The 27,202-nt window shown below is 47.1% G+C and overlaps 1 protein-coding gene across 1 annotated transcript in view; it reads right to left on the bottom strand.

Moving 5' to 3' along the window:
* Positions 1-305: 305 nt before the first annotated feature.
* The window catches only part of arhgap21b (Rho GTPase activating protein 21b), an 81,768-nt gene continuing 54,871 nt past the window's right edge, over positions 306-27,202 (bottom strand). Inside the window, exons 9-24 of the mRNA XM_056293697.1 lie at positions 17,365-17,511; positions 16,306-16,408; positions 16,134-16,179; positions 15,187-15,312; positions 14,789-15,088; positions 10,530-10,591; positions 10,252-10,397; positions 10,009-10,151; positions 9,252-9,410; positions 8,688-8,766; positions 8,479-8,552; positions 7,814-7,903; positions 6,778-6,945; positions 6,485-6,590; positions 3,534-3,565; positions 306-3,447 (exon numbers count right to left, since the gene is read on the bottom strand). Of these exons, the coding sequence (XP_056149672.1) occupies positions 1,843-3,447; positions 3,534-3,565; positions 6,485-6,590; positions 6,778-6,945; positions 7,814-7,903; positions 8,479-8,552; positions 8,688-8,766; positions 9,252-9,410; positions 10,009-10,151; positions 10,252-10,397; positions 10,530-10,591; positions 14,789-15,088; positions 15,187-15,312; positions 16,134-16,179; positions 16,306-16,408; positions 17,365-17,511 (3,386 nt within the window). The 3' untranslated portion in view covers positions 306-1,842. The remainder of the gene's footprint in view (positions 3,448-3,533; positions 3,566-6,484; positions 6,591-6,777; positions 6,946-7,813; positions 7,904-8,478; positions 8,553-8,687; positions 8,767-9,251; positions 9,411-10,008; positions 10,152-10,251; positions 10,398-10,529; positions 10,592-14,788; positions 15,089-15,186; positions 15,313-16,133; positions 16,180-16,305; positions 16,409-17,364; positions 17,512-27,202) is intronic.

Here is a 27,202-nt window from a genome sequence, read left to right as displayed (position 1 = left end):
CCTGGTCTTTCCTCTTGAACGATGCTGTGCAACCCTGTTTAATCCTCCGGTTCTGGTCACTCAGCAGCGATGGACGTGTTGTTCACCAGTCATACTGACCCAAGACACCTTAGGATTTTATAGCCATAGAACCGTAAGATTTATCTAAAAATACCCCATGTCTTATCCTTATCTCACTTATTACTACTATGAACTGATATTAACACCGGTTATGGTTAGTAGGTGCAACTTCAAACGGGTCATTTGGACCCAAACAGAACACAAGGGTTAAAAAAGAAACACAAGCAAAACAAAAACATCTGCCATCAACAAGATTTATTTCCAGTGTTTTCTGAGTGCGGCCCCCCCTTTGACTGAGGAGACCCAGCTCAGCGAGGTGTCTTCACATGCAGGGACGTCTCCCACACACAACCAGTACGAGAACCAGTACATCTCCCACACAGAACCAGTACGTCTCCCACACAGAACCAGTACCTCCTGTCTGCTCCCAGCCGGCCTGCTGAGCGACACTGAACTTAACATTAACCCGCCACATGATGCCAATGAAGAGAGAAGCAGCTAAAACATGGCATTTATAAACACATTTAAGTTACTTATTTATTCATTTATTTATTTTTTACAGAAAATATTCAAAATTCAAGTTCTGTTAAAATCCAGGAAAGTAAAAGTGGGGGAAAGAAATGACAAAACACGTTAAGACCGGAGTGGAATGCCCGTGGAATGGAAGCTCGGCGTTGGTTAGATGACCTGCTGGATAAACCGTGTGAGTCAACGATTAAAATGTCATTCACAGTAACATCTTCATGTAAAGACCGTATGGCACCCTTAACCTTTCGCTGTGAGGCACTTCCTGTTGCGAGGAAACACGATTTTGATTCGATTATTCATATTTTTTTTTTTTCCTTAACCTTCCGTTTTTTTGTTTTTGTTCTGCAGTCTCATGCCAGAACTGACAGATGTGTGACACATAAGCACATCAACATACGCACCACGTAACACGCTGCATGGAAGGGATGTGGCTCGCGGCTCCTCGCCGCTTTACTAAAAGGGGCGAGTACCAACAGCATCGTCTGCATAAGTCCAGCGTCTCTCGTCCCCATGTACCTTGGCCCCTTGTGACAGCACAATGCTTGTATGGCGGTCCAAACACAGGCTGTACCGATAAACACGCTTCAAGTACAGACAGGAAACAGAGGAGGGTATGTACACTATAGCACGAGACACAGGAAGCTAAAGCTTTTAGTCTGTTACAGCCAGCACGTCTGTACATTCTTCATTTGGTTCCCCCCCCCCGAGCAAAAACATGGTAACTCTCCTTTAAACAAAAATAGTTCCTCTGCAATGCTAAAAATATGGTTTAACACTATTTCCTACTTGTTCTACAAGTTCTACCCTTAAATCCAGCTGAACTGGCCTCTAGAACAATCTGCAGTTCAGCCTGGTTGCAGACTTCTTCTTCCTTTTTACACGTACTGAAAAAGGCCCCCTGTTCCACGACCGCTAGGGCGTCCACATCTTCAGCGTAACTGGGATCTGAATTAGGACAGAAGTTGTCCTCGTGTGAAGCAAGCCCAGAGTCCCTTGTCTTACAGAAAGAAGGGTAGAAGCTAACCGTGTGGTCCATGCGCTGGACATGAATGAGATGAACGAGCCCGGCGTGCAGCCATCTTCCTTTCACACATTCACAACTCTCACAGACACCCAACATGACGCTGCAGGACTGACACTTTCTGCATGAACACGCTCACTCTCACGAGACATCTTCCTCACGGACACCCAGATACGAGCGCGTCCGACGGACCTCACGACACGGCCCCGCCCGCACACTCGCGCTGCTGCGTCTTACAGGTACTGGTAAAAGCGGGAGTGGACCACCTGGGCACCAGAGAGTTTGTGAGGGTGGGAGGTGGCCGACAGGCTGAGGCTCTTACTCTGGGCCACGTCCCCGTTGGACAGCTCGGCGGGACGAAATGGGAGGAGCTCCGAGGAGCGCGAGGCGCCCCTTGGGGTCTTGGGGTCCGCGTTGCACGACGCCCCCTGGTGCTCACAGAAGTCCAGGCGGACCTCAGGGTTGCTGCTGCGATGGCGCTCGCGAGCAATCCAGTCTCCAATGGAGAAGTCCTGAGAGCTGCACTTGGGCTTCAGCCGATCCATAGCGGAAAGCTCGGACCGCAAGCCCGAGCCCCCTTGCTGCCAGTCTCCCAACACGGACAGCTCGGCAAAGTCCCGCTGGCCGCCCATCGTGTGTCTCCGCCGAATGTTCTTTTTCTTACTACGGCCCTCGGGGGACCGGCTCCTCTGGGTGCCCACGCCAAACATGTCATCCACCGAAGTTCGCAGGCGGCACTTCAGCCGGTCTGTGATCTTCAGCTTCCACGCAGGCTCCGTTTTCTCCGACTCACTGCGGGACGATGAGCTCAGGCTCCCCGTGGAGCGGCCCTTGCCCGTCCCCGGCGCCCGGGTCAGGCGAGTGGAGTCCTTGTCACCCCGCGCTCCGTCCAGCGAGGACTCACTGTCCGTTTTCTGCCGCGCGGCTGCAGCCTTCTTCCTGGAGAGGGTGTCGCATTCTATAAGTCTGTGGGAGGGGAGAGGCCGGAGGACCTCCTGCAAGTCTGGCTGGCATCGCTCCTCTGTCAGACCTGCATCTTTCCCACTGACAAACACCGACAGGTCGCTCTCGCTGTCCGTCTCCATCGGCCGCCCCTCGCTAACAAGCTCGCTGCGCTCATCATCTGCGTCGTCCCCGCCCCTGCTCTCTGTCACCGAACGTACCTCGGGACTGATGGTGCTCAGCTCGGCCCCGGTCAGGAACGTCATGGAGGATGTGGTGGAGTAGTCAGAGGTGATGGAGCAAATCTCCGCCGCCACCCCACTGGGGCCCACCTCCAGTCCTTGAGCCGGCCTCCAGCCCTGCCGGACTCTGGCCACTGAGGCCTGAGAACTGGTGCTGTTCATGGTGCCCAGGTCAGACACCGTGTCGTCGTAGTTGGAGGGCGGGTCCGACAAAGAGGACTGGTGAACCACAGGCGTGCGGTAACCGAGGCTGGGGGAGTGTGAGTGCGAGGCGTAGGGGGATGTGTCGTGGAGGCTGGGGGAGGTGCACTTGGGGGACGGGGAGGGAGACGGCTGAGACATCAGGCTGCTGGAGCGAGACTCCTTTCCACTTGTTTTGCCAAGCTGGTCCTCTGAGCTGTTCCTGCGCTGTTCTTTCTCACTGGTTTCATCCGTCTCCCGCTCCTCTTCCTCAGTCTGGCTGCCTGGGGACCAGGGAGGCTGCTGCTGGCCCTCCTCTGGGAGCTCCTTCTTTGGGAAGATCGCATCCAAGTCATCGTCCGAGCTGCTGGGATGAGCCTTGTCTTTGGGCTTCTTACGCTTACGGCTGACAAAGAAGGAGGAGCGCAGCATCTCTTTACTACACTGATCCTTCCCGGACCCCCACAAGCCCTGCTGATACAGAGGCAAGACACGGTTACACAACGGCTGCACACAAGCAGCGCAGCAAGAACACAACGAGCCAAAGGGAGGAACATTACCTTGGATTTGGAGGAGTCACTACATGCTGAATCTGTATAGGAGAGAGAAGAGTCAGTAGTAAGTGTTCGAGCCCGTAGACCTGCTGGAGTCAGTCATCAGTAAGAGGGAGGAAAGGGCAGAGAAACAGCAGGATTGTTGAGCACAAAACAGACATAACTAGTATAATGAGAGCAGCTGGATGAACGCAGTCCACACATTAATGTTCAGCAGAGAGAGAGAGAGAGAGAGAGAGAGAGAGAGAGAGAGAGAGAGAGAGAGAGAGAGAGAACACGAGGCAACATGGGGGAAGCGGAGGCGGAGGGAGAGGCCAGAGATGACGGATGAGAGGAGAGGACGTGTAACCCGGCAGAAGACAGACTAAAAGCTGCTCATGCTCATGTACCCATGAAACGACGGCACATCACGGACAAACACTCCAGTCACAGAGCATCACACGTGAGCCACCAACCAGCAGAGGGCGTTCTTCCCAAACTCACACATCACGTAAATAAGAGGGTGCCCAGTATTTTCTAGCTAACACACGTAGGGGGCCTGAGCTGAACACATATTAGCTGGACATGTGTTTGGTGATCAGTGCCACTGTTGCAGACAGCCTATTGTGTACTGGACGGATACCCTGAAATCAGCGCTACGGTCAGATTCCTGTGGTGAGCCTTGCTACTAGCTCTTCCCTCGGAGTGAAGAAGAAACAAATGCAAAAAGATAGATAACCAAGTATGTTGAAAATGAAAAAAGCAAAGTGTTCACAAAACGAATAACTTATACCGATACACACAACTGTTTTATCCCGAGGCTCCACGTGCAGGTCGTGATGGGGAGGCAGAGGGACTGATGGGAATGATGGGTGTGAGGTGTTGTGGAGTACTTGACAAGAGGAGGGGAGGTGTTAGGTAGATGATGGTGTTATAAGCAATGCTCAAGCGGTAGGTCATTACCCAGAATGAGGACAGGGCAGAACGCATCCAACCATCCATCCAACCACCCATCCATCTATCCATCCAACCACCCATTCATCCATCCATCCAACCACCCATCCATCTATCCATCCAACCACCCATTCATCCATCCATCCATCCATCCATTATCCAAACCGCTTATCCTGCTCCCAGCAGTCACTGGGTTGCAGGCGGGGAGACACCCTAGACAGACCGCCAGGCCATCACAGGGCCCACATGCACACACACACAAACATGCACACACACATACACACACCTAGGGGCAATTTAGTACGGCCGATTCACCTGACCTACAGGTCTTGGGACTGTGGGAGGAAACCGGAGCCCCCGGAGGAAACCCACGCAGACACGGGGAGAACATGCAAACTCCACACAGAGGACGACCCCCAAGGTTGGACTACCCCGGGACTCGAACCCAGGACCTTCTTGCTGTGAGGCGAGCACGCTGACCACTATGCCACCGTGCTGCCCTATGGGGAGAACATGCAAACTCCATACAGAGGACGACCTGAGATGACCCCCAAGGTTGGACCAACCCGGGGCCCGCGGCACAGTGACGTAGTGGGTAGTGCAGTTGCCTCACAGCAAGAAGGTCCCGGGTTGTTAGAACGCAACAAAGACAAAAATCAAAAGCATGAACAGAAACGGAGGAAACAAAGAGAAACAAACAGGCTACCTTTGGTGGGCGATGACAACAAAAACCCTGTGTGCGTCTTGTGATTACAGCCCTCGCTGCTGTGTGGCCCCATGTCTGCACATGTGCGTCTGCTTCACAGTTCACCTGAGTGCTAAACAGTCTGAAACATGGGTGTGTGTGTGTGTGTGTGTGAGCAAAATCCATGTGTACTGGGAGACAGCCAGCTCAGTCCCGCCCCTACCCCCCCCCCAGCCCCCCCAGGTACCATGACGGGTTATGCCACATGATCGGGAGAGAGCCTGAGGTTGACCATACCATGCTACTTGTCCTTGCGATCAGCTTAAGAGACAACGAGAGACAGCAGAGGGACTTTCAGAGAGTGCAGCAGCGTCGCTCTGTATGCCTTCAGTTCAGGTATTCGTTTAAATATGAAACGTGCACACCACAGGAAAAACGACAAACATCGACTTCTTTCTTTTTTTTTTTTGGTCTTTTTTTCCTCCTTTCACCCAAATTTACAAGAGATGTGGATTTCTGCAGACTAGGCAGCTACACTGGGCACAACACTCTTCCTTCTTCCTACAGTCCCAGCTTTCCACCACTGACATAACAGAGTCCATCAGTGACATCACCGAGTGATAGACGCCGCCCACTTGGCCTGTGTCAAGATTGGGTAATGTGTGAGTACTGCACAGGGACAGGGGAGAGAAACAACATACTACACACAGAAGGGCAAAGGTCAGAGGGGTTAAAACTTCCAACTGCTTTCTTTTGCTCGTTAGTTTTCTCTGGGAAAGAACATGCCGGGTTTATGCAAGGAGGAGGAAAAGGGGGAAGAAAAGAACTGAAAGAAAAGGAGTCACCGTCTAAACAAAGGTAAGAAGCACGGGGAGAAACATGAGATGAGGAGAATAAAGACTCCAAAGCAAAGAATGAACACAGAAATAACCAAGACAACCTCATGCCCTTGGGCAAATGAAGGACCAAAACAAAGTAAACAAAAAAAAACACATAAAAAAAACAAACAAAAAAAAACATTTGCCTCAACAAAAATCTATGCAAAGTATTTTACAGGAATTTTCTGATAAGAAAACACTAAAATACATTCACTGAGAATTTGCAGAAGCTCTAAAGAGAAGCATGAAGAATACTTGGCTTGCTTAGCTGTTAAGCGCTGCAAAATCCGACCATGGAATGACAAAAATGATGACTGTTAGCATTAGCATTAGCATCAGCACATTCCTGACACAAACAGAATAAACCTCTCATCCAAGTGCCTTTATTGCCCGGTAAGATAATATGTCTGCTATGACAAGGCAGAAGTTTTCCCCCTGTGGGGAAACTGCTGGCGAGTTACCCGAGACTTCGCTGGGGGAGCCGGCGGTCCGTCCGATGTTGGAGAGCAGGTGATCGATGTTGGGCACAGGCTGGGACTGCACTGTGCTCTCCTGCTCAGCTGTGGTCTGCAGCAAGAGGCGAAGAGAACGACAGTCAGAACAACAGAGCAGACAGCATGGAAACCCAGCGAGTAACTGGGAGATGAAACTACACCTCTGGTTCAGCTGTACTACATCAGCTTGTCTTATGTAACCAGCATAGCGCAGGTTTGAGTACGCCTGGGAGTAACATGCACAAGGAGTTGCTACATACGACAGGGTCGTCATCGCCCTCCTCGGTGAAGAACCACTCGTACTGCTGGATGAGATTCTCCACGATCTTGCACTGGTCTGGCATATGGTTAACCATGTTGGTCATGTTGTCCTCGGAGGTTCTGACCAGGGTGGGTCCGAACACGATGGCTAGGTTCCGAGGCTCCATCTGAAGAGATGGGTTCAGGCTCTTATTAGTTTTAGAATGTTCTAACACGTATGAGCTTCTACTCTGTTGCATTTCCCCGTTGGTCTGGTTTCACACAGCAACATGTCAAGCGAACCAAAACGTTTCAACCAAGCATGTGGGGGCTGTTATGCCGTTCACTGGTCAGAAACCTCGTGGTCGGCGGGCAGAGAAAGCAGAATTTATTTTTCTTCCGAGATAGCGATCCCAAATGGACCATCAGCAGAACTGGCATTTGTTCATAACTGCAGTCATCATTCGGGCCCTATACCAAGCCAACACATGTGAGCAGAATGGCACATTTGAACGCACTTCAAGTCAACGAACACCTAGAGACAACATGTTGCGTCACCTTACATGAAGAAGACATGCCGCCTTCAGTCTGCAGTTCTGTGTTGACGAAGCTTGTCCTCGGCCCATAATGCACAGCACGGCTGGCGATGGAAAATGGCTTAATCCAAATAATGTGCAATGCTTCCTGCACTTGGGTCGGATCACGTTCGTACAACAAATGAACCGTACCAGAGTTCTTCTGTAACTGGACCAAGACCACCTCTTCAACAAGGTCTTGGTCCAGTTGTTTTGGTACGCACCCGAGTGCGATGGCGGCGTTCAAACCTACCCAAATGAACCACACCAAGGGGACAAATGCTCCAGGATTCGATTAAAACGGACCAAACAGCTCAGGTATGAAGGCACCCTCACTTAAATGGATTTGCGCGACTCGCACATTAAGCGTGGGAGATGAGAACAAACCCATTTTACCACTGAGGGGCTGACAGCAGTGGTGAGGTTGTTCCAGGGCACAAAATGCCAACAGCTCTTGTCCAACCTTACACAATCCCCATACCTTGTTCATTTCACAGTTCTCAGAAACTCTCTTGAGGTGGGCAGAGAGGAACTTGAGAGTTTCGTAGTGATGATCAGGCAACTCGAGGATCTACAAAAACACCAACAAACACATTTTTAGGGTTAATAATGTTAATAATGTTTTTTTTTTTTATTTCCCCCCGTTTTTCTCCCCAATTGTACTTGGCCAATTACCCCGCTCTTCTGAGCCATCCCAGTCACTGCTCCACCCCCTCTGCCGATCCAGGGAGGGCTGCAGACTACCACATGCCTCCTCCGACACATGTGGAGTCACCAGCAGCTTCTTTTCACCGGACAGTGAGGAGTTTCACCAGGGGGACGTAGCACATGGGAGGATCACACTATTCCCCCCCATTCCCCCTCCCCCCTAAACAGGTGCCCTGACTGACTAGAGGAGGTGCTAGTGCAGCAACCAGGACACACACCCACATCCAGCTTCCTACCCACAGACACAGCAAACTGTGTCTGTAGAGACGCCCGACCAAGCTGGAGTTAACATGGGGATTCGAACTGGCGATCCCTGTGTTGGTAGGCAATAGAATAGACCGTCATGCTACCCAAATGCCCAATGTACCTTATTTAAAGCCATTAAAAATATCTTCAGGCTCAGAGACATTATACACTCCCTCATCAGTTCTTACTCACCAGCCTCTTCAATTCTTTTAGCCTTTCCACCGAGTCCTCTGCTCTGTTGGCTTCAATGAACTCTGCATACTTCTCTGTTAATCAAAAGGGAGTCACATGACTATTGAAAAGAGTGCAAGATAAATGGTAAACAGCACACCGAACACCTTAGATTACTTGAGAAGATTGGGTTTTTTGTAATGATTGTTACCACATTCAGAAGGTCTCACCATTTGTAAAAAGGGGTTCTGGAAGTTTGCGGAAAAAGGATTTCAATAAACTACTGATGACATTGAGGTCCCGCCATTTCTGTGGGGAAAAAGAAAGATCAAAAACAGCATCATTCATTAACTGTTCCAAGGAACAATTACTATTAAAATATTTCTGATGGAATGTGGCTCTGCTGGGTGTGCAGCCAACATATGGACGTGTTAGGACCCAGACACACCAAACCGGCTAGCGACGACCAAGGCCAACTGTTGCATCGCCTCACGTCGCCTGCCATCTGGGCCAGAAAGTAGCACTTGAACAAACTGCAAAGACTACAGCCGACAGCCACCTACCATGTATGTTCTGCACTGATTCGCTAAGCTGAACAGCCAATCAGAGTGATCTCTCTCACCGACAGGTTCCACCGATTCAACATGCTGAATCGGCCGAAAAGCTGCCGACAGGGGTCCGACTAGTGCCAACGGTGTGGGACACGCCTCAAAAGCTAGGGTCACAGATGCTCACCAACGGGCTGAAGTTGTGGTGTGTTGGGGCCCTTAAGTGTGTGTTTTTCTCTCACTCACATCTTCTTGGACGTCTATGTCCGTCATGCCTTTGCTGTTGAGCTCCTCCTGCATGCTGGAGATGGCAGCATTGTTTCCAGGGACTCTGTAAATTCCAGTGTACTCCAGGCCCCTCTCCTCCACCACTTTACAGCAGATCTCCACAATCAGAGGAACAAACTGCACAACACATATCAGGAAAAAAAACACATCCTCTTAAATGGGTGGCAATTAATCGTATGAGAGATGAAAACTCTGCATACCCTCAAGTTTATTTTTTTCCAGCTTGTATGAGCACTGGTGGTGTTAACCCATACTGATCACATACCCTGCATGCTGCCTTGGTGGTGTTAACCCACGCTGATCACATACCCTGCATGCTGCCTTGGTGGATGTTAACCCACGCTGATCACATACCCTGCATGCTGCCTTGGTGGTGTTAACCCACGCTGATCACATACCCTGCATGCTGCCTTGGTGGATGTTAACCCACGCTGATCACATACCCTACATGCTGCCTTGGTGGATGTTAACCCATGCTGATCACATTACCCTGCATGCTGCCTTGGTGGATGTTAACCCATGCTGATCACATACCCTACATGCTGCCTTGGTGGATGTTAACCCATGCTGATCACATACCCTGCATGCTGCCTTGGTGGATGTTAACCCATGCTGATCACATACCCTGCATGCTGCCTTGGTGGATGTTAACCCATGCTGATCACATACCCTGCATGCTGCGGTGCTAGAAATGTAGATATGTTCACAGTCTTACCCTGTTGTTCTGAGCAGGTGGACAGTCATCCAGCCGCACCCCAAATGTGACCCCAGCGGGATGCTTCTTCTCAAAGGGCTTCCTCATGATTCCTGGAATCCCTCTTTTCCACGCAGCTCTGTCCCGTGGTGGGCTGGAGTCATCTGAGGGGAAGTCCATACACACAAAGCAGCCATCTAAGCTTGGACAAACTCTCAGCACATACAAAGATAGAAAGCTATGTCTTTTTACCAAAAGCTCTACCTTTCAGAGTCCTTCGCTCCTCCCCAGCTTTAGGTGAATGAGGGCTATGACTCTTGCCTTCTCCTTTACCTCCGAGGAAGGCTTGCTTGATGCTGAGGGACTGACGGGACGTTTTGGGCGAAGGCTCTGACCTACTGCTGGGTGTACTGGATAAAGTTTCAGATGGAGAGATAAACACAAAAGAAGAGATACACGATCACACAGATGCCATTGAAAAAGGTAATGTAAGACGCGGTATAATGTTTGAGCCCTAGGGGGCGGTGTTGACTGACGATTACCTCATCATGTTGTATTCTTTGATCTTTCTACTGATGAGATCCTGGCTCGTTACAGCTGAATTCTGAAATTACACAAGGGGGGTACATTTCCTCAGCTTGTATGCAGATTTGTAGATTTTACTCATATAGAGAGGTGTATATTTACTTTTTATTATTCCCCGTGGGGAAAGTCAGCCTCTGCATTTAACCCATCCCAACACACCACTGGAAGCAGTGGGCAGCCATGTAGCTAGGAGCCGTGGGCAGCCGCCGTGCAGCGCCCAGGGACCAACTCCAGTTCTTCTTGCCGTCAGGGACACAGACGGGAGTTATCAACCCTAACATGCATGTCTTCTGATGGTGGGAGGAAACCCACGCAGACATGGGGGGAACATGCAACTCCACACAGAAAGGACCTGGGGTGGCCAGGGGTTCGAACCCTCTGCCTTCTTGCTGTGAGGCAACAGTGCTAACCACTGGGCCACCATGCTGCCCTGTCATGTACATATACACACAACGCCAGCAGAAATAAAGCAGAGACTCAGAATGCTTCTGTAATTATTCTTGTGGACCATGTTGTCTTATTCTGCTGTGATCACACCGGCGACACGACAACACGAGACCGAGCCGCCGGGAGTCATTCCTTTCCAGTGGTTTCTGGCCAACACTGAGAGACATGGCACGGCGAGTGACATCATCTCCATGACTTGGCGACAAAAAAAAAACAAACATTGAGCAATGTTAAACTTTATGCAAATGAGCAGTGACAGAGTTGAGCGACAGCCAATCAGAGGGCAGATGTTCCTCATATTCTTTCGTTGTAAAACGTTCTTTGAAACTTGAGTTCCTACATTAGCATTTCCGTTCCCATAGCTGACACGGAGCAGAAACTGTTTCTGGCGATTTCCTGTCACGATATGTTGAACCTCTTCCACAGTAAGTTGGATCGCCTGAAATGTTTTAATTGGGAGTACCGTGACTTGATTTTTGATTAAAAAAAAAGTAAGATGAAAGTTATATTCGGAGGTGCAGAGCATAGGCTACCAATCACAACTGCATGAACATGCATGCATGTGGTTGTTTTTTTGTTTTTATAGTTAGATCGTTTCCACCGGGACTGAAACCTGTCAGACGGGTCAGACTTATACAACGGGTTTCTACAGGACAGCATATGTTGCCGAGATGTGTCCATTTATCCCTCTCTCCAATGGGTGTTGTCGTTCATTTTGCCCTGATAAGGCAAAAACACCAGGCAGCTCACAACACAACACAACACAACACAACACAACACAACACAACACAACACGTCTGCACACGACTGTGAATGTGAACCTGAGCTGCATTGATGAGTACTGCAGTGACTAATATATATTAATAATATTTATTAGTTTCTACATTTGATTTACAAACCCCAATTCCAATGAAGTTGGGACGTTGTGTAAAACGTGAATAAAAACAGAATACAATGATTTGCAAATCCTTTTCGACCTATTTTCAATTGAATACACTACAAAGACAAGATATTTAATGTTCAAACTGATAAACTTTGTTGTTTTTTGCAAATATTCACTCATTTTGAATTTGATGCCTGCCACACGTTCCAAAGAAGCTGGGACAGGGGCAACAAAAGACTGGGAAAGTTGAGGAATGCTCAGAAAACACCTGTTTGGAACATTCCACAGGTGAACAGGTTAACTGGAAACAGGTGAGTGTCATGATTGGGTATAAAAGGAGCATCCCCGAAAGGCTCAGTCGTTCACAAGCAAGGATGGGGCGAGGTTCACCACTTTGTGAACAACTGCGTGAGCGAATAGTCCAACAGTTTAAGAACAACGTTTCTCAACGTACAACTGCAAGGAATTTAGGAATTTCCTCATCTCCAGTCCATAATATCATCACAAGATTCAGAGAATCCGGAGAAATCTCTGCACGTAAGTGGCAAGGACAAAAACCAACATTGAATGCCCGTGACCTTCGACCCCTCAGGCGGCACCGCATTAAAAACTGACATTATTCTGTAAAGGATATGACCACGTGGGCTTAGGAGCACTTGGGAAAACCATCGGCAGTTAACACAGTTGGTCGCTACATCTACAAGTGCAAGTTAAAACTCTACCATGCAAAGCCAAAGCCAGATATCAACACCACCCAGAAACACCGCCGGCTTCTCTGGACCCGAGCTCCTCTGAGATGGACTGACGCAAAGTGGAAAAATGTGCTGTGGTCTGACGAGTCCACATTTCAGATAGTTTTTGGAAATCATGGACGTCGTGTCCTCCGGGCTAGTGAGGAAAAGGACCATCCAGATTGTTATCAGCGCAAAGTTCAAAAGCCAGCATCTGTGATGGTATGGGGGGGTGTGTTAGTGCCCATGGCATCATGGGTAACTTGCACATCTGTGAAGGCACCATTAATGCTGAAAGGTACATACAGGTTTTGGAGCAACATATGCTGCCATCCAAGCGACGTCTTTTTCAGGGACGTCCCTGCTTATGTCAGCAAGACAATGCCAAGCCACATTCTGCACGTGTTACACCAGCGGGGCTTCGTAGTAAAAGAGTGCGGGTACTGGACTGTCCTGCCTGCAGTCCAGACCGGTCTCCCATTGAAAATGTGTGGCACATTATGAAGCGCAACATACGACAACGGAGACCCCGGACTGTTGAGCAACTGAAGTCGTACATCAGCAAGAATGGAAAAGAATTCCACCTACAAAGCTTCAACAAGTAGTGTCCTCAGTTCCCAAACGCTTATTGAGCATTGTTAAAAGGAAAGGTGGTGTAACACAGTGGTGAACATGCCCCTGTCCCAGCTTTTTGGAACGTGTTGCAGGCATCACATTCAAAATGAGTGAATATTTGCAAAAAAACAATAAAGTTTATCAGTTTGAACATTAAATATATTGTCATTGTAGTGTATTCAGCTGAATATAGGTGGAAAAGGATTTGCAAATCATTGTATTCTGTTTTTATTTACGTTTTACACGACGTCCCAACTGTATTGGAATTGGGGTTTGTAGAAAATTGATGCATCTCTTGTTAATACATTTATAGCACACTTCCTCAAAACCACGCTCGCAATGCCCACAAGCTGGCTGCAAGTGACAGCGCCACAGGGTGTTGGCGGCACACAGCGACAAAGTCACTGCCAGTGTGAGCGCAGCATTAGGAAGGTGCTGCTAAGGCGTCCAGGTAGCCTGGTGGTCTATTCCGTTGCCTACCAACATGGGGATCACCAGTTCGAATCCCCGTATTACCTCCGGCTTGGTGAGGCGTCCCTACAGACACAGTTGGCCGTGTCTGCGGGTGGGAAGCCGGATGTGGGTGTGTGTCCTGGTTGCTGCACTAGCGCCTCCTCTGGTTGGTCGGGGCGCCTGTTTGGGGGGGAGGGGGGACTTGGGGAATAGCGTGATCCTCTCATGCGCTACATCCCCCTGGTGAAACTCCTCACTGTCAGGTGAAAAGAACCGGCTGGTGACTCCACATGTATGGAAGGAGGCATTTGGTAGTCTGCAACCCTCCCCGGATCGGCACAGAGGATGGAGCAGAGACCGGGACGGCTCAGAAGAGTGGGGTAATTGGACAGGTACAATCAGGGAGGAAAAAAAAAAGGGGGGGGTAGTGCTGAATGTTCGATAACGCCGACAAGATTTTGTCTGTGGTATGACAGACTATTAAAATGTGATATACTTCATCAAACCAGCTATTTTCTCACAAGGGTTATCAGTCGGTGAGGTAAATAAGGCACAGCTTATCCCCGGATAGCTAGAACGCGGCATTAACACAGTCTGGTTTGTCTGAACTGAGCTGACTCTCGTTTTGGGAAACATGGCACGGAAACCTAAAAGCGACCTGACAACAAGCAATCAGCTGAACAAATGATGGCACTGTTGAATTATTTCCTTGGCCAGCAGTCCTCTGACATTGAATCCACAGGGTGTATATGAAACAACACTAACTTCAGCCTTGTGCTCAGAGAAGATAAGCCTTCACCTTGTGTGGCTAACAACATCAGAGCATGGCTGAACGCATATCGACTGCTGAAAGGGTTGATGTCAGAGAGCCCGTAGTCTCTTCACAAGGCAACACAGAGAGACACTGCAGTTTAGTGGTAAGCTGCAAGTTTAGCGGGTAAACTCAGCAGCAGAAAAAATTCTATATTTGTGGGATGGCTGAGTCCTACGCCAAAATACTCGTCTCTGGTAGTGGTGATAAATAGTGAGAAGGATGCACTGGCTTGTGGTCAATATCCTACAGTACAATAGTGTTGCTAGAACCCACCTCCTCATCCAAATTGCTGTTCTCCTGAATGACTCTGATCCAGGCCAGCATGTCATCCCTGTTCTCCGCTTGGAACAAGTATTCGCAGTCTGATGTAGTTAGCCGGAGCACATTCTTGCGTTTTGTGTCACTGTAGGAGATGTCAATCAGGCAGGCCTTGATGCTGATTGGCTGGGGGTCCTCGTCAGATTGCGAGGAGGCATGGGACAGCCCGTCTTTCTTGTCTTTGTAGAGTGTGAAGGAGGGGCCTCGTAACACTGCGTACATTTGCTTCCAAGACCTCATTCCACTACCAACACGCTAAGAGAGGCAAGAGGATGGAAGACAGGTTTCCATTAAACACTCAAAACATATCTGGGCATTTGACGACAGTTTGGGTGAGAGGTGCATGGGTATACCTTATTTTTATCTGTGCTAAGCTGTCGAAAGTTGAGCCAGCCTTCTTTGGAGGAATCCGCAAAGATATCAGAGGAGGAATCCCTTCTAGATCCAGAGTCTTCAGAAGATTTGTGTCCATCCAGAGCCTGTAAACCACAACATGCCAGGGTGAACACACACACACACACACACACACACACACACAAAAACTACAGATGTCAGAACTTATAATTCCCTTGGCATAAAACATAACCAAAAGAAGCTATTGAACCTGTGCCAGAGAAGCATCAAATCCTGCCTGTTCAATGTTGTGGACAAGACAGTTCAATATGAGTCAAGGAAAACATGGAGATCATATAAGACACAGCGTCAACTGAAGAGGTGTAGAGTAATTCAAAGAAAACAACTTGATTAAGGAACAACCTCCCAACTGCCCCAGTACAGAGGAATACATTCAGCTGCACTAAATCTCAGCCCTTCCTCACTGAAGCTGCTTAAGGAGCTTCTTCAGCGGATTTCGGACTCCGTCCCTACCGTTTCACATTGGAGTCAGTGTGTTATGGAACTTATCCCTCTAGAAGCTATCAGCTTCTGGCTTTTCACTTCCGGGATCCCTTTCTGGACTATATTGGAGAGGATCGGGCCCAGGCCCTCCGAAGTGGTCTTTATGGTCTAGCATAGACTGAGATCTCGCATTACACCTCCATATAGGTCCTACTGTGATATGCCATTATCCCATCATCACACCTGGTTACCCAGGCTATATATATGTAACTGTATTAACCTTCTGTCTTGATGTCTTACTGGTTTTGCTTTGTTTTGAGTTTCTGTGTATGTATGTTTGTTTGTATATGTATGTATGTGTGTGTGCATTAATAAATTGTTAAAATGTGAGAAAAAATATGAATTTAGACAGTCTTTCCTCTCAGAACACCCTGCATGCTGTATGTCCATTGAAGTATCTCACCTTCTTGAGGCCCCACAGGCTGTGCATATGCCTACTGGAAGACCGCCTGGAGAAAAGGATAAAGAGGATGAAGGAAAAAAAGGTAACTGAGAATGTATTGAGACAGACGGTAAGGACAGTTGGATTTGTGTGGCCAGATCAACAAAATCACCAGATCCTGATATGTACTCACCCTCGCCCCTCCTCACGGTAGTTGTCAAGACCTTCATCATAGGATTTGGACCGTTCCGTTTTGGTTGCTGACTCAGACTCAAGAAGGGCATTTCTGAGGGACTCTTAGAAGTCAAAGACAGACCCCATATAAGCGCTTTGTATATCCCAAACCGAGTCATGGACCTGAGTGCTAACGTGGATCAGAGACTGAGCGCCCGTGAGTTATATTCAGTCTTATACCCTAAGCTAAATAACAATAAAATGGACCAAGAAAAGTGGGGACAATCTCATAATTTTGTTAAAAATAATTCAGATGTCATAACTGAGCATATGGTCTGAATTTACTTCTTGTCTGCATTAAATAAATAAATAAATAAATAAAAATCTAGGTCATGCTCATATCTCGCCTGGAAGCCCCGTTACTCATCTTGCAGCAGTATCAAAAGCAATACAGTTTTTTTTGTTGGATAGGGACTCCAAAATTACCTCTGTTCAGAGCCGTCATTCCTGTAAGTCTTGATTGCTTCCTTTCAAATCCATTAAAGGTGAAATTACACAATCTCGCCCTCTAGAGTCCCATACAGGACTTGTAAGACTCCTAAGACCCCTCTTTGAAAACTGCTGCAGGAGAACCTTGTTAATTACACCCTAAGATCTTGGAACTGGTGGTCTGCCAAATGAGAATAAGTCTTCTCACGCGTGCGTGTAATTTGGACTAGTTCAGCTAAAACGGCCTGCATAAACATATTGTTGTATTTGAAATCAGAACAAGAATCTTCTTTGCTTAGTAATTTTTCAAATACCAGGAATGTGATGTAGTGGACTGCTCACCATTAACCAATACTATAAAAAGGTATCGTATATAAAATTGCAAATTACAGGAGTGCCATCAAGTGTGTAAATAGTGGATATGGTTAGTGGACCTTAATAAGCTTGTGTTTTATCAAATCCAAATATCACAATAAAACCCGGATAATTTTACAGGCCCGATTACATTGTCATAGAAACTGCATGCAAACAAAGGAGTGCCATCTCCTCAGCCTCCCCACCTCACACTCAGCACACAGATCACGCTTACCTTGGTCATGTGACAGCTGGCGGCGAATGGGAGGGCACGGAGAGGTTGGGCTTGCGTTGGCAGTAGTGGTGGATGGAGCAACAGAAATCACAGCGGAAGCTGGAATGCGAGCTGCCTCGCGGTCAACACTGGGGCTGGCTGGCTCATCTACAATCACACAACACATTTAGTGCAGGCACAAGAAATATAAGGTCGTTTTTGTCAGAGACACTGGGACAATTTTACTTGAGCACAACCTTCGATGTAAGTCTGCTCTGCAACACTTTAAAATGAACACTAGCAGCTTGAGTAGCATATCATCAACAAATTGGGTTACTGTCAGCTGTAGCCTTTAGGAACAAAAGCTAGCAGGACTCCCATGGCTCTACACCATCAACACAGCTGAGAGATAGAAGAGATGATCCATCCATCCATTATCCAAACTGCTTATCCTGATCCCCCACCCCTAATTGTATCTGGCCAATTAGCCCACTCTTCCGAGCCGCCCCAGTCGCTGCTCCACCCCCTCTGCCAATCCGGGGAGGGCTGCAGACTACCACATGTCTCCTCCCATACATGTGGAGTCGCCAGCCACTTCTTTTCACCTGACAGTGAGGAGTTTCACCAGGGGGACGTAGCACGTGGGAGGATCACGCTATTCCCCCCAGTTCCCCCTGCCCCCTGAACAGGAACCCCGGCCAACCAGAGGAGGCGCTAGTGCAGCGACCAGGACACATACCCACACCCGGCTTCCCAACCGCAGTCACGGCCAATCGTGTCTGTAGGGACGCCCGACCAAACCAGAGGTAACACGGGGATTTGAACAGGCGATCCCCGTGTTGGTAGGCAGCAGAATAGACCGCTACGCTACCCGAATGCCCCCGAAGAGACGATCTTTTGACAAGTTTTTTTGTGCGCAGGAGAGGAGAAAGTTCTTAACTACTGAGAACCGCCCACTCTTGGCACTGCGAGCCTGAAACAGCTCAGAGTATAAAGCTGCTCTCTGCAGCCGAGGGGCTTTTGGAGCTAAATTTAAAAGCAACTGCCCTACTTCCAGCTTGCGCCCAGCTCTCAAACAGGGCAAAGCTAAAAGGGTGAGAGCATCACCCAATGAAGGCACTCAAGACTTCACTATTCAGGTTCAACCCATCGCCAGCACTATTCAATGGAAACTACTTCAATCCCCTCATCTTTATTTACACTTTCCAGAGTCCCAAATGATCAGTCCATCCCATCTAAGCTGAACACATTAAAGTGTACTGACGTAATGCAATCAACGCACTTCTGCATACCAGGCACAAACACAACAAAGAAGAAGGACATACCGGGTTCCTCTAGCTGCAGGTACTGACGTTCACACTCCTCACATGCCCTACACCAGGCCACCTGGTCTAGCCAGACCCAGGAATTCTGCCCTAGGCCCAATATGTCATCTACAGCATATTGAAGAGGCCACCACAGGCTCATTCTCTTATTCCTGGTTCAACAGAACCGGGCATGGTCACTCACGTTTGTTCTGTCTGAAGGTGGACGGTCACAACTTCTAGTATTCTTCCCACTGACGTTACTCGCAAGTATACATTACATAACAACGTCTTCACCGAAGCCCGTCCATTAAAAAGCCTTCCACACTAGTTGAAGTGAGGTGGTTTAGCCATGACATCAGTTCTTCTTTTGAGCTCGAAGAGATTCACCCCATACAGCAGGTAGTGGCAATATTCCAGTTACACTGTAAAATAATTTGTAATTTATCAGCTTTCGGTAGAGAAAAAGTGAATGTGGCCGGAGTGCAGCCTAGCCTTAAAAAAAGCACTGGTGATTTTACACTGCCATTCAGGCCATGGGAATGAGGGGCTGACCTCATGATGAGGGCCAAGACCACTGGCCTTTCAAATGGGTCATTGATGGGGAATGAGAGGCCTGATCAATCACGGCTCTGTTCTCCTGGGCCTAGGCACCAGGCCCAGCGTGGTGGTGTTTGCAACATCACTACAATCACTGCCTGTTTTGTCTGCACCTGGCCCGGGCCCTATAATGGACAGCATTAACATGGACCACGAAAGGCATGGGAGACAGTAAGTCCACCTAACACATAAGGACACGAGAATCATCAGTACTTTTAAACTGCATGTGACTTTCTTTTTTTTTTTAAACTGGAAATTCTCCCTTGTCTCCAAAGTTCAAAACCTAGGCTGAATAAATTGTGAATAAATCACTGTTTGAAGATGAGCAAAATTCCAAATGAAAAGTTCCATACTGAGCAAAACCTAGAAATGTTTTGTGACCAATCTAATTTTTTCTCTGCTGTGGAAAGAAAGGTCTGACAAATTACATTTCACACCATCCACAATTCAGCACAATCCCGCACTAGCCCAAAACACAGTGCACACATCCAGCCTCATGACAAATACAAGAAACCTCAGAGAACAAACACACGGGCCAGAAAGAAGAATACAGCTGATCACATTTACATTTCATTCAGGGACAGCATCTTAAACAGTGTATTATACTTCCTGCCAACATATCTGACTTGCTTACTAATTAATAAGTAATGGATAAAGAGTACATCTTTAATAAAAGGCAACCATGCCTCTTACCAGTTCACACTGATCCGCATGAATTGGACAAATAAAATGTTTTGATGCAGTGAATAAATTACATTAGGGAGTTTGCATCTTATACATTACAACAATGACTTCTTTGAGCGATCCCAACTCTAGAACTAAGTTCTCTCCCATAGGCTGAACTAAAAACCTCCTTTACTATCACCGTCCCTGACCTGCTTCCGCTGTACCTCACTAGCTGCAGAGTTTGGCATTTTCCTTTGGGTTATTTTGAAAAATCACCCAGAAACTAGCCAGTTTACAGGTCACTGACTTTTAAATTTAACACTAATTCATAACGGAATAAGTCGGTACCATCTTTGTTTGGTCTTCCAGGGTAGTATAAAGTATTCATAAAGAAACACCATATCAAGGTTTTTCCTGCACAGAATATTAAAAGGCAGCCACTCAGGTTGTTTCCCAGATCTACTCAATAAAAAAGGCCAGTGCTGGCAAAATAACAACTACTTTCATTATAATGTCTGTCTTGTGTGCGGCCAATAGACATTATCCATTTTTTCATCCATTCTAACATGCACCGGCGGTAGTCGTCCAGAGGGGCGCTGCAGCTTCATCCGACTGCTTCACGGGGCAAACAAACAAGAACGGTTTCTGCGTCCATGTGAGTTGTTATGGTTGCTAGGCAGCGGGCGTGCTTGATCCGACCAACGAGAGGGAGCAAAAGTTGCTGCTGGCTGGAAAGAACACAGGACAGAGCGTTTCACAGCCATGCCTGAGGAAACCTGATGCTGTGTTTTAAGTTTGAAACTAATGGTCCAGTCTTCACATCAACAAGTGTAATGTACTTCTATTATTTTCAATATCACTATAAAATCACCATGAAACATTATTACCACAAAACATTTCATCATCTCCCTTTTAGGTTGGCTAGGTGTTAGCTGTCTATCAAAGTTCAGGGTTAATGTCAGGTTTATAAACTTAGGTGAATATTTGCAGCTTGACAAGCACTGACATCCTGTCTACTACTACTACTCCCACTTTGGGCTGCTCCCGTTAGGGGGCGCCACAGCGGATCATCCGTTTCCATCTCTTTCTGTCCTCTGCACCTTCCTCTGTCACACCAGTCACCTGCATGTCCTCCCTCACCACATCCATAAACCTCCTCTTTGGCCTTCCTCTTCTCCTCTTCCCTGGCAGCTCCATCTTCAGCATCCTTCTCCCAATATACCCAGCATCTCTCCTCCACACATGTCCAAACCTTCTCCATCTTGCCTCTCTTGCTTTGTCTCCAAACCATCCAACCTGAGCGGTCCCTCTAATATACTCGTTCCTAATCCTGTCCTCCTTCATCACTCCCAGTGAAAATCTTATCATCTTCATCTCTGCCACCTCCAGCTCCACCTCCTGTCTTGTCATCAGTGCCACTGTCTCCAAACCATATAACATAGCTGGTCTCACAACCATCTTGTAAACCTTCCCTTTAACTCTTGCTGGTACCCTTCTGTCACAAATCACTCCTGACACTCTTCTCCACCCGCTCCACCCTGCCGGCACTCTCTTCTTCACCTCTCTTCTGCACTCCCCGTTACTTTGGGCAGTTGACCCCAAGTATTTAAACTCATCCACCTTTGTCACCTCTACTCCTTGCATCCTCACCATTCCACTGTCCTCCCTCTCATTCATGCATAGGTATTCCATCTTGCTCCTACTGACTTGCATTCCTCTTCTCTCCAGTGCATACCTCCACCTCTCCAGGCTCTCCTCCACCTGCACCCTACTCTCGCTACAGATCACAATGTCATCCGCAAACATCATAGTCCACGGAGAAGAACTGGCAACCTGTATTAAGCTAGTAATGTCTGTAGCTGGTCAAAGTCCCCATTGCTCAAAGGCAAGTAAGAAGATAGTCAGTGTGTCAGGACAGAGTGTGAGAGAGACTGGGACAGCTCAGGAGAGGTACGGCTGGGGAAAGATGCTGAAAAGGAGAAAAGGTTAGGGAGGATGGTGCACATGTTTTGGCGACTTGAAAGAGGGCTGAAAACTCAAACTCCTAATGTTGTAATTTCATATGCCATAATTTTTTAATCTATATATTTGTTCTCAGACTTGCTTCAAAATGAAGATACTGTTAATGGGTAGGCTACAACATTTTATAACATTTCATTATATTAAGTAACATTTATATATTATTATTCTATCTTAATAACTGATTTAAACATTTGGGTGATGTGGGCCAGAAAAGGGTGTGAACATTTACGCACAAATGATGGTTAAGCAGAGTTACCAGTTTGGTTTGATTTGAGCCAGGAAAAACCTGGTATACTGAAGAGTAAACTTTAAAATGTAAACTCCTCGGGTCAACTATGATGTCTGCGGATGACTCTGTGATCTGTAGTGAGAATAGGTTGCAGGTGGAGGAGAGCCTGGAGAGGTGGAGGTATGGACTGGAGAGAAGAGGAATGAAAGTAGTAGGAGCAAGACGGAATACCTATGTGTGAATGAGAGGGAGGACAGTGGAATGGTCAGGATGCAAGGAGTAGAGGTGACGAAGGCATATGAGTTTAAATACTTGAGGTCAACTGTCCAAAGTAACAGGGAGTTAAGAGAGGTGAAGAGAGTGCAGGCAGGGTGGAGTGGGTGGAGAAGAGTGTCAGGAGTGATTTGTAACAGAAGGGTACCAGCAAGAGTTAAAGGGAAGGTTTACAAGATGGTAGTGAGACCAGCTATGTTGTATGGTTTGGAGACAGTGGCACTGATGAAAAGACAGGAGGAGGAGCTGGAGGTGGCAGAGGTGAAGATGATAAGATTTTCACTGGGAGTGATGAAGAACGACAGGATTAGGAACGAGTATATTAGAGGGACAGCTCAGGTTGGACGGTTTGGAGACAAAGCAAGAGAGACAAGATGGAGATGGTTTGGACATGTGTGGAGGAGAGATGCTGGGTATATTGGGAGAAGGATGCCGAATATGGAGCTGCCAGGGAAGAGGAAAAGAGGAAGGCCAAAGAGGAGGTTTATGGGTGTGGTGAGGGAGGACATGCAGGTGGCTGGTGTGACAGAGGAAGATGCAGAGGACAGAAAGAGATGGAAATGGATGATCCGCTGTGGCGCCCCCTAACGGGAGCAGCCGAAAGTTGTAGTAGCAGTAGTAGTAGACATTTGAGCAATTTCCCTACATTCCACAAAAAAATCAGTGTTCTATGCTTGAGTGAGGATGTCATTTTTCTTCTTCTAGCGCTCTCAGCACATTACCTGGCTTAGCTGTCCCCAAAGCATTCCATTGTTAATAAAATAGTTTCTTCCGCACAATTAAGAAATAAATCGAAATTGTTTCAAACCATTCAGTCGTTTACCCACTTGTTGACGTAAATGATGCACACAGAGGTTATGACATCACAGCGCCCCAGCAGGTTATTAGTCATATAACAAATAGGCTGCTCATTTAATCCATTTGAATGATTGATATTTGTCATAGATATCTGTGTTGCCTTAATGCAAAGCAAAGCCCAATGATGTCAAACAGCTTGGGAAGCCAAGACTTTAGTGCAATGATGGCAGTCTGCAGAGCTCCCAGACTAGCATATCGGTCTTCACTTCTACCTGTACCGGTTCAAACCACCCTTGATGTGATGGCTGGACAGCAGCAGAGCCAGAGGACTGCCCCTCATGTGTTGCTCAGGAAAAAGAATTGCAAATTGTGTAGACACAAACTCAAACTCAGAAAGGCAAAAGCAAATCCCTCCAATGCAGTTGCACTTCATCATGACCTGGTGGCCCCCCCCGAACAGGTGCCTTGACTGAATAGAGGAGGCCCTAGTGCAGCGACACATACCCACATCCAGCTTCCCACCCGCAGACACGGCCAATTGCGTCTGTACGGACGCCTGACCAAGCCGGAGGTAACATGGGGATTAGATCCGGCAATCCGTTGGTAGTCAACGGAATAGACTGCTATGCTACCTGGACGCCCAGTTATCATAGATTCTTTGTTTCAATAAGCTTACAAGTGAAACTGATGCTTCATACAAAAACGTGGTCTTTAAAGTGGTTCAGATTTTGCAGTAATAACTTCTGCAATACTGCCCACAACAAAACATTCTGCAGGGTCCACAACCACAGCATTACTTACATCTCATTTTCAGCATGACCTGTCACAATGCAACAATCGCCATGTTTTCAACTAGCCACACTGGCTCATTGCTGTAATAAGCAGGGATTTGGTTTTGTTGATAACTGGCCTTCTTTGCGGGGCCATCCTTACCTGCCGAAAGCGGATGACATTCACCCTACTGGGGCTGGCGCCATTCTTTTGTCTAGCAATATAGATGGCTGTCTACATTTAGTTTGACACTAGGGACTTATCGTTCAGCAGATTGCAGGTGATTAGAGCCTGCTAGGTTTAAACCTAGTGCCAATGTGGAGTCAACTAGTTTAGTTAATATGTTTAGTCAGGTAATTTATCATAGTGTAGATTATCATCAGACTGACAGCTTGGTCTTATAACCAAGAGAGTATCTCCCTATTCTGATGTATTGCTCCCAAACTCTCCTCTCCTAAATGTGTGAATCACAATAATCTAATAATCATTCCTACCACTGGTGGGGGTGGTGAAATGTGCAACGAAGTATCTAATAAACGACAGAATCAAACCTCTAATGTTATCAAAAGTGTGACCACAACATCATTCAAAGCATAGGTCTTCAGAATGGTCAACTAATAATACAAGGTGTCTAATTCCATTTCATATTTCATCTATTGGTAGCTCTGAAGTTCTCCCTACTACTGATCACAAGATGCTTCAGTTTGGTTTCATAAATATCAGATCACTGTCTACCAAAGCCTTACTAATACATGTCTGGTTGTTGAACATAGTTTTGATATGATTGGGTTATGTGAAACATGGCTGAAACCAAATGTTTTCCTTCTCTTAAATGAAGCTTCCCCACCTGACTATACTTACACCCATGTAGCTCGGGCAAATAAACCAGGTGGGGGTATTGCCTTAACATTTAAGTCTATTTTCAATGTAATTTCTAAATGGGAATCTAAATTCAAATCTTTTGAGGCTCTTGTTATAAGTCCTCCTCTCTGAACCATGAACAGACTCTGTTCAGCTCTACAAAGCTACAGGCTATACAAATAAACTTGACTTGACTAAGTCCAGATTGTGATATTCTATCGACCTCCTGGTTCGTACTCACTATTTCTTGAAGAATTGAGAATTTGTCTCAGGTTTTGTTACTCATTCTGATGAGATTCTAATTGATTTCAGTATTCATCTGAATAAGGCTGCTGGTCCTCTAGTAAAGCCTTTCTGGCTCATGTTGATACTTTTGGTTTCGTTCAGTTTGTTCAAGAGTTGACTCATTGCAGTGCTAACACCCTTAATGTGGTTTTATCTGAAGGGATAGCTGTTTCTGAACTGTCTTGCCAACCACATCTGCTGTGCCAGATCATTTTCTCAGCAAATTTGAAGCATTATTGGTCTGTCCAGTTAATGTCAGCACAGATGTAACTGCCACTTGGCACATTGGTCCCTCCACTGTAGCTACATTTGGCCAGGAGCTGTCTGAAGTCTTGGCTCCTTTCACTGTAGTGACTGACTCTGCTGAAAATCTCACTAGTGACTTAAATGTGTTTCTCTCTAGTCTCCTCGATTCAGCTGCACCTCTCACTACCAGAGCTAGGTAACTAAAGAGACCTACACCCTGGTTTAACGATGAGAAACATGCTCTTAAGTGGGCCTGCAGGAGACTGGCACATACAGTGCATCCGGAAAGTATTCACATCCCTTCACTTTCCCCACATTTTGTTATGTTACAGCCTTATTCGAACATGGATTAAATTCCTTTTTTTCTCATCAATCTACACACAATACCCCATAATGACGAAGTGAAAAGGTTTTGTAGAAATTTTTGCAAATTTATCAAAAATAAAAAACTGAAATATTGCATGTACATAAGTATTCACATCCTTTGCTATGACACTCAAAATTGAGCTCAGGTTCATCCTGTTTCCACTGATCATCCTTGAAATGTTTCTACATCTTGATTGGAGTCCACCCGCAGTAAATTCAATTGATTGGACATGATTTGGAAAGGCATACACCTGTCTATATAAGGTCCCACTGTTGACAGTGCATGTCAGAAAAGAAACCAAGCCATGAAGTCAAAGGAATTGTCTGTGGACCTCCGAGACAGGATTGTATCGAGGCACAGATCTGGGGAAGGGTACAAAAAAATGTCTACAGCTTTGAAGGACCTGAAGAGCACAGTGGTCTCCATCATTCATAAATGGAAGAAGTTTGGATCCACCAGGACTCTTCCTAGAGCTGGTGGCCCAGTCAAAGTGAGCAATTGGGGGGGAAGGGCCTTGGTCAGGGAGGTGACCAAGAACGCGATGGTCACTCTGACAGAGCTCCAGCATTCCTCTGTGGAGATGGGAGAACCTTCCAGAAGGACAACCATCTCTGCAGCACTCCACCAATCAGGCCTTTATGGTAGAGTGGCCAGACGGAAGCCTCTGCTCAGTAAAAGGCACATGACAGCCCGCTTGGAGTTTTCCAGAAAGCACCTAAAGGACTCTCAGACCATGAGAAACAAGATTCTCTGGTCTGATGAAACCAAGATTGAACTCTTTGGCCTGAATGCCAAACGTCACGCCTGGAGGAAACCAGGCACTTCTCATCACCTTGCCAATACCATCCCTACAGTTAAGCATGGTGGTGGCAGCATCATGCTATGGGGATGTTTTTCAGCGGCAGGAACTGGGAGACTAGTCAGGATCGAGGGAAAGATGAATGGAGCAAAGTACAGAGAGATCCTTGATGAAAACCTGCTCCAGAGCGCTCAGGACCTCAGACTGGGGCGAAGGTTTACCTTTCAACACGACAACGACCCTAAGCACACAGTCAAGACAACGAAGGAGTGGCTTCGGGGCAAGTCCTTGGGTGGCCCAGCCAGAGCCCAGACTTGAACCCCATTGAACATCTCTGGAAAGACCTGAAAATAGCTGTGCAGCGACGCTCCCCATCTAACCTTACAGAGCTCGAGAGGATCCTGCAGAGAAGAATGGGAGAAATACCCCAAATATAGGTGTGCCAAGCTTGTAGCTTCATACCCAAGAAGACTTGAGGCTGTAATTGCTGCCAAGGGGGCCTCAACCAAGTACTGAGTAAAGGGTGTGAATACTTACGTAATGCAATATTTCGGTTTTTTATTCTTAATAAATTTGCAAACATTTCTACAAAACCTTTTTCGCTTTGTCATTATGGGGTATTGTATGTAGATTGATGA

Source organism: Lampris incognitus, chromosome 14 (assembly GCF_029633865.1).
Source record: "Lampris incognitus isolate fLamInc1 chromosome 14, fLamInc1.hap2, whole genome shotgun sequence".
NCBI classification, from domain to species: domain Eukaryota; kingdom Metazoa; phylum Chordata; class Actinopteri; order Lampriformes; family Lampridae; genus Lampris; species Lampris incognitus.
This window is presented reverse-complemented; position numbering and strand designations above follow the sequence as displayed.